Source organism: Aythya ferina (genome assembly GCF_964211825.1).
Source record: "Aythya ferina genome assembly, chromosome: 11".
In the NCBI taxonomy this organism is placed as follows: domain Eukaryota; kingdom Metazoa; phylum Chordata; class Aves; order Anseriformes; family Anatidae; genus Aythya; species Aythya ferina.
In genome coordinates this window covers 895,928-903,121 of record NC_140307.1, presented here as the reverse complement: position 1 = coordinate 903,121, position 7,194 = coordinate 895,928, and the positions used below count along the sequence as shown (strand labels likewise).

The 7,194-nt window shown below is 53.7% G+C and overlaps 1 protein-coding gene across 1 annotated transcript in view; it reads left to right on the top strand.

The window, feature by feature from the left end:
* Nucleotides 1–667: 667 nt before the first annotated feature.
* Nucleotides 668–7,194, top strand: part of ADAMTS7 (ADAM metallopeptidase with thrombospondin type 1 motif 7) — a 45,209-nt gene continuing 38,682 nt past the window's right edge. Inside the window, exons 1-3 of the mRNA XM_084532669.1 lie at nt 668–839; nt 1,816–2,168; nt 5,010–5,181. Of these exons, the coding sequence (XP_084388795.1) occupies nt 758–839; nt 1,816–2,168; nt 5,010–5,181 (607 nt within the window). The 5' untranslated portion in view covers nt 668–757. The remainder of the gene's footprint in view (nt 840–1,815; nt 2,169–5,009; nt 5,182–7,194) is intronic.

Sequence of the window (7,194 nt, the reverse complement as noted above, 5' to 3'; positions counted from 1 at the left end):
GAGCTCCCCACAACCAAACCTGGAACACCCTATCCTTATAAACCTCACCCACAAATAATCTTTCCAAATGTATGAACCAGAGACTAAACACTCAGTTTGGCTATTCCTTAAACATTTTAGCCTTCCGGCTTAAATAGATAGAGCTAGGTAGCGAGATTTGTGTGATCCTGACGTGCAGAGAGAACAAGCAGGGAAAGCAATACAAATAATATGCTAAGCAATACAAATAATATGCTCAGTTAGTAACAGTCACATATTTCATGAGGAAGGGGCTATACTTGCCTGCAGTCTTCATGCCCTGCCAAGGAGTTACTTAAAGAGAAAAAAAAGAAAAAGATGTAAAAAGGGAAAGCCCCCAACCTTGTAGTGTCGGTATCAGTAGAAGGGGAGATGGCAGCCCAAATAAAGCCTCAAAGAGGCGTCGTTTTTCGGTGACATTTGTGCAGTGGGACGGGGGAGTCTCGTGGAGGAGACTGCAGGGAGGGTGCGGAGCGCCCCTGGGTGCTGCGGGCCCCTGGGTGCTGCGGGCACCCCCTCGCAGCGGCCGCCGGGGGGCAGCCCCGGGCCGTGGCGGCCGCCGGGGGGCAGCGGCGGGGCCGGGACAGCGGCGGGGCGGCCCCGCGGGCCGGGACACGATCGTTGCCCGGCCCGGCCCGGCCCGGGGCTGCCCCCCCCCCCAAGTGTTTTTCGGAGCCGAGCTCCGCCCGTCGCGGCCCCGCCGCCGGGCGCCGAGCCGCCGGTGCCGCCGCCCGCACCCATGCCGAGCCCCGGGGGGCTCCTGCTGCTCGCCGCCGCGCTGGCCGCGGGCACCCGGCAGGGAGGCAGCGCCGGGCAGCCAGGTCGGGGTGCTGGGGGGTGCTGGGGGGGGGTACTGGGGGTGCTGGGGGTGCTGGGGGTGCTGGGGATGCCCGTCGGGATGTGCACGGGGACGCTCTGGGGATGCCCGGGGGTGCGGAGCCGCGGCTGCCCCCGTGCTGCCGGTGCGGGTCCCGCCGGTCCCGGGCTGCCCCCGGCTCCCCCCGGGATCCCCCCCGGGGTCTCCGGTCCCGGAGCGCCGCGGCCGGCAGCGGTGGGGGCACTGGGGGGCTCCGGGCACGGGGAGGTGTCCTGCTGCCAGGCATCTGCTGTGGGGCTCCAGCCTCTCTTTCAAAAGTGGGAGCTCTTTTTCTTTTTTTTTTCTTTTCTTTTCTTTTCTTTTCTTTTCTTTTCTTTTCTTTTCTTTTCTTTTCTTTTCTTTTCTTTTCTTTTCTTTTCTTTTCTTTTCTTTTCTTTTCTTTTCTTTTCTTTTCTTTCTTCTCTTCTCTTCTCTTCTCTTCTCTTCTCTTCTCTTCTCTTCTCTTCTCTTCTCTTCTCTTCTCTCGTTTTTCCTTTCCTTTCCTTTCCTTTCCTTTCCTTTCCTTTCCTTTCCTTTCCTTTCCTTTCCTTTCCTTTCCTTTCCTTTCCTTTCCTTTCCTTTCCTTTCCTTTCCTTTCCTTTCCTTTCCTTTCCTTTCCTTTCCTTTCCTTTCCTTTCTTTTTCTTCTTTCTCTCTCTCTTTGTTTCTTTTTTTTTTTTTTTCCCTGTAGTTGTTAAACAGCAGGACTGTGTGAGGTGGAGATGCATTGCCGGAGGGCAGAGAAGAGAGTGAACGTGTGGACAGTGCACTTAGCTTCCAGGCACTGGCAGCTGGCAGCAGCAGTGGACACAACTTACAGATCCAACAGATATTTGGGTGCCTGACCCCACTGAGCTGCCTTGGGAGTTAAGCATCCAGCTCAGGGGGTAGGAGGAAAGATGATTAACCCTAAAACTAACCATGAAAACCCTTTCTTTGCAGACCCTGCTCTGTGGTCATCAAGCAGCGACATCGTTCATCCGATCAAGGTTGACGAGACTGGAGCCTTCCTGTCCTACGATTTGTCCCACCGAGTGCTTCACAGAAGGTCTCTTTCCTCCAAGAGCAAGTTTCTCACCTTCTATGAAATGCATTACAAAGGCCAACCCCTGAAATTCAACCTGAGCCTCAACAACAACCTCCTCGCGCCCGGGTTCGTCAGTGAGAGACGATACGGGGGAATCGCTGACGCCAAGATCCAGTCTCACACTTACAACTCCTGCCACATGATTGGGGAGGTTCAGAGCCGGACCCTGAAGGGTGGCCTGGCCGCGCTCAGCACATGTGATGGCCTGGTAAGTACTGAGGTTCCTCACCCACAAAAAAATAGCAGAAGCTGTGTGAAATCCTTTTTTTTTTATTGTGAAAGTAATGGCAAAAGTCCTGACAGCAGCAGAGTCAAGATCTCATTGTGTAGGTCTGATGCTGCTGTGGATGGGCTGACTGTAAATTTCCCATGGATTCCAGCGGTTTGGGAACTCTTGGGACTGTGTTTACTTGTGTTTGTGTCCAAATTCCCAAAGACAGCGATTCTCATATCGCATCTGTCTTCCAGTATATAAATGTAGGATTACGACAAACACATCTGAAAACGAGGTTGTTCAAAGCCTGGAGCCTGGTTGTTCACAGCAGGGTAGCGGCTCGTATGCAGTGAAACTCCTTTAGGTTTTGCAGATGTCAGCAGTCTTATTCAATTGTCAATATTTTCAAAGGCAGTTGTGGCATGTTAAGAAGGGAAATTTTGCTGAAAGCCACTATCACTAATCAGAGAGGGGTGGAGGCTCTCAGCAAGGCACATTCACGCCGTGTCTGCAGTAGCTTGCACCTTCCTGGCACAGGTATCGGGTCCCCACGGGGTTTAACATCTCACAGAGATTTGCAGGAGCGTTGGTGCCAGTGGAGCAGCTGTGGGAGGTGTTGGTGTGTCCGGTGGTCCAGAAGCGTTGGCTCTGGCAGGATAGCATGGCAAGGCCGTGCAACATGCTGGGCGCATCCTGGAAGGTGTCGAGGTTGTGCTTTTCCCACCAAATTTAGCAGCATCTGAGGGTGATCGGCACCCCGCACTTCACAGCTCCCTGAGCAGTCGGGGCTGGTTGTTCTGGTTGCACTCTCACCCTCAATTTGGCAGCTGGGGTTCTGCCAACGAGGGCGTGGGGTCTGGAGGAAGCCTGCCAAAGAGAGGGAGCAGAGCTCAAGAAGGGGCAAGCAGCTCAGCCCGGAGCTGGGAAGCACGGTCTGAGCTCCGTGGCTGTCTTCGCATTGACTCCCTCCGTGACTTTGAGCAGCTTTTCTGCCCAAGGAGCTGGGACTGGAGGGACTTCAGGGGGATAAATGCTGCAGGAAACAGCCAGGCCTTTCATTCTGATACAGAATAGACTGATGTGTCTGGGAGGAACCCACGACCTTTCAATTCATTTTTCTGTGGATGTTTGGATGAGAGAAATCCTGGTGGCTGTAATGTGCACGGGAATACAAGCTGTCGTAAAGCTTCCTTCAGAGTATTGCATGGACAACACACACATGTACTCGTAACATGCGAGGCTCTGGAAACGTTTGGCTTTCTGTCAGACACCAAACCACGGAAAACCACGCTAACAATGTGCTGTGTGTCTCACAGAATTATTTAGGAAAGAAAAGCCTGTCCCTGAGCTTTGTTACAGTGAACTCACTGTTACCAACATGCCACTTGCATCGTGCTAGGTATTCCGGGCTGTGAGCCGGGAGGCTCAGTGCCACGGGCTGCAGGAGCGTGTTGTGTGGGCACATGGTGGGGATGCGTGGGAGGTCAAGCCCAGCCTTGCTTTACTGGAAGCACTCTGCAGCTCTTAGCCATGTGCTCTCAGCAGCTGGTCCGGCAGTTGTTATGTGCGTAGCACAAGGTAATCGTACCTCAACACCCGTCCCCACCTTTGGGATCTGTTTCTCTGAAGGCTTCACCTTTCTGGCAGTGCTTTTTCAAGACTTTAAACTCCTCCTGTCAAGGATTCCAAAATGCAGTGTAACACTGAGCTGGACTGTGACAAACGAGGTGCAGTAAGGTTAACAGGCGTGCTTTAAACAGAGCAAACCAGACCTTCCTGCAGACAGCAACCCGCTCAGTGCTTCTGCAGAGCCTCCCTGGGGCAAAACGCAGCCCTTGCAGGGCACCCCCAGCAGGTTTACATGGGGCTGCTCCAGCTGCAGACCCCTGCCCAGGAATTTTCGGTGTCTGGGTGTGAATCTGCCCATTCAGAGAGCTTCTCAAGCAGCAAAGCCAAGTGCTTGCAGATAAGTTTGTTCCTGAGATGCAGTTTGGGGCTCTGGGGTCCTGTGTGAGTCCGTAACAACATCTTGCATTTGGACCGGGGTCGGGGGATTGTAATTAACCAAAGAAAGTTTTAGGGTGTCGCTTCCTGCTGTAGGAGAGGTCCCGGTGACACATCCTTTCCTCATTGCACGGGGATGCGATGCTCCTTGTCCCGACACTGACTTTCCATGATTTGAGTCCCTGCTGAGATCAAGAGCTCCTGCGGGTTCCTCCTCCTCTTCCCCAGGGGTTTGCTGCTGCTTGTCCACAGGAAGTCTGCAACCTGAGGGTTCAGTTTACAGCGACGGGGCTTAGTGCAAAAGGCCAGAAGCAACTGACTTCATCTCCTGAGGATTTCATTATGAAAACATCTCCACTGGTCCAGCAGTTGCTCAAAACACTGGGGCTGCACTGTCCTCAAAGCCGCTCCTGGGCTTCGCAAAGCTTCTCCAGGAAGGTCAGGGAGAGGCAGTGTGAGCATGGAGGAGGAAGCACAGCACACACACATTCCTGGTGTGCTCTGCTTCTGGTTCTCTGGAGAAGGCATTGCTCTGCCTCAGCAGCCCTGCAGCCCCTGAACTCCTCAGCGCAGCCACCATTCAGCTCAGCACCCCCTGCACTTTGTGGCTGGGATCTCTTTAGCTTCCCGTTCCCTTAATGATCAGTCCCCGCTTGCCTGTTCTCTTTGGTCTGGGATTTTAGAGCTCACAATATCCACAAAATTATTTTCAGAGGGGACCTGCTTCTCCCTGGAATATTTTGCAAACCTCTCCCGTTCCCAGGTTCTTTGGTGTGAGTCTGTGCTCGATGCGGGTGGCCTCACGGTGACATCTCTGTCTTTCCCCGCTAGAAAGGCGTGTTTCGGCTCATGAACGAGGACTATTTCATCGAACCGGTGGCCGCCAGCATTCCCGAGGACAGAGTGGCACAGCCCCACAGGATATACAAACGCCACGCTCCTGAGCACCGGGGAGAGCAAGGCAAGAGGCAGGCGGCGGCGCGGGCAGCCTGCGGCGTGCAAGGTATTGTCTCCTTTCTCTTGCCTCTCACCATGGGCCAGTGGCAGCCAGGTCCTGGGATTCACGATTTGAGTTCTGCAGTTTTGAAGTGCACGGTGACAAGACCCCTGGTCCCCTAAGGTGCCTCAGCAGACACACTTATCTTAAAACCCAGCGTTAAGTTCCTGAGATAAGCTCCCAGTAGCCAGCTTTTAGCCATAAAGGACACCTAGCTGGCCGGCAAGGAACCCCTTTTGTGTCTCAGAGCACTGAGGCACAACTGCCCCATGTGCTCGAGGGGATGGGCCCTGGGTTTTGTGGTGGTTTCTGGGGGCGGGGGGCAGCATGGGGCTGCTCGGTTGGGGTCTGTCCGAGCAGGGGGCTCCTCGCTGCAGGACGGCCAAGTTTCCAAAAGCGTGGGCACACAGCAATTTCCACGAGCGTTTTTCTTGTGGGAAGGCTGACCACCGCTTCAAAACGCGACTCAGGAAAATTTGCTTGCTTAGCAGCAGGCCGAGGTTTTGTGGCATTTATGACTGCAGCCCACAGGTCACAGGAATTATTGCAGGGTTTTTTTCTCCTGCCGATTTTCCTGTGTTTGCTTACGTTTCTCACATACATGACTCCAGTGCATGCTGAACCTCAGGCCTCTTGCTCTCATCTTTTTCTTCCGGCCCTGCTGCAAGCTCCCTGTGATGTGGAGGCAGTGTTTGTTTTCGTTTACGTGCAAGCATCAGGTTTTGACCTTTCAGAGTAAAACTTGGCTCCCATGAGCTGAATTCCAGAACTCCCATTTAGTCCAGCGATCCAGGTTGTCTCCTTGATCCTTCTGCCCTGCAGTGTTACCGCGATGCAGATTCAACTCTTGTTTGGAGCACCTTGCTTGCAGTAGTGTCTAGGAACCAACTTGATTTCCACAACAGCAGCTCCCCCTCCTGCTTTTTGGTGGGGTCGAAACCCAGCATTTTTCCTCAGTGGCCCACCCGCTCCCCATCTGCGGGGCTGGCCCCACTAAACAGGTCCTGGGACAGGCAGGAGGTGGCGGCTCAGATGGGCAGCGCTGTCACCTGAGAGCAGGTCCAGGAGGGCTTGCAGCCTGTGCTGCTGGCAGGGCTTTGGCTTCTGCTGGAGCAGAGCTCAGAGGCTCCATGGCACAAGCACAGGAGCGCAGGCTGGGGCTCTGGTGCTGGGAGGGAGAGCGTACAACGCTTACAGAAGGGTGTTCAAAGTCTTTTCCACGATGAAGTCTCAGGGCTAGTCATAAATTGGTTGCTGCTGTGAAGAGGAGCAATCAGTGCTTCGGGCAACCTGACCGCTGGAGCACAACCCCACATCCCTGGGGGCTGGTCCAGCTGCTCTGGGGTCTGTGTTGCCCTTGTGATTTCGGGGCTGTTTTAACTCAGCTGAGATAGATGGAAGTTGGCTGTCTGCCTGCAGCAAAATCGTATCATGGGGAGGTGTTTGCCTTAGGTACACATCCTGGAGGCAGGAGAGGCAGCAAGGGTATGTTCCTAGCCAGAAATGCAGAGCAGGTTTTAAATGTGAGGGCACTCCCTGCTTGGGAAGCTGGGCAGCATCCCCATTCCTCAACACTGCCTGCCCAGGAGCCTGGCCTCCCAACGAGCTGCCAACTCTGGCCAAGAACCCTCTGCAGCTCTTGGTGCAAAGCTCTTGGAAAGCCTGGGTGCCTTACTAGTCTGGGTCTTGGAAGCTGCATCCTCCAGACAATGCATGGTGATTTGCTTATTTCCTAGAGCTCTCTGCTTCCAGAAACCTTGCTTTATTCTATAATCAGGTTGTCTTTAGGCATTCTTCTGGTAATCTAAATGAATACGGGGATAATAGAATGGCTCCTTCTGGACTTTGAAGCCTCTAAAATCCATTTGTAAAGGGATTTCACTGGTTGTAATATGGCCAGTGTGCAGCACACCTGGATCTCTTCTGGAACACAGACCAGCAACGTGGCCGTGATGTATGTGCCCTGGAAAGGAAACTGAAAGTCTGCAGGATTCGTATAAATTCAAGTCTTTTATTTTG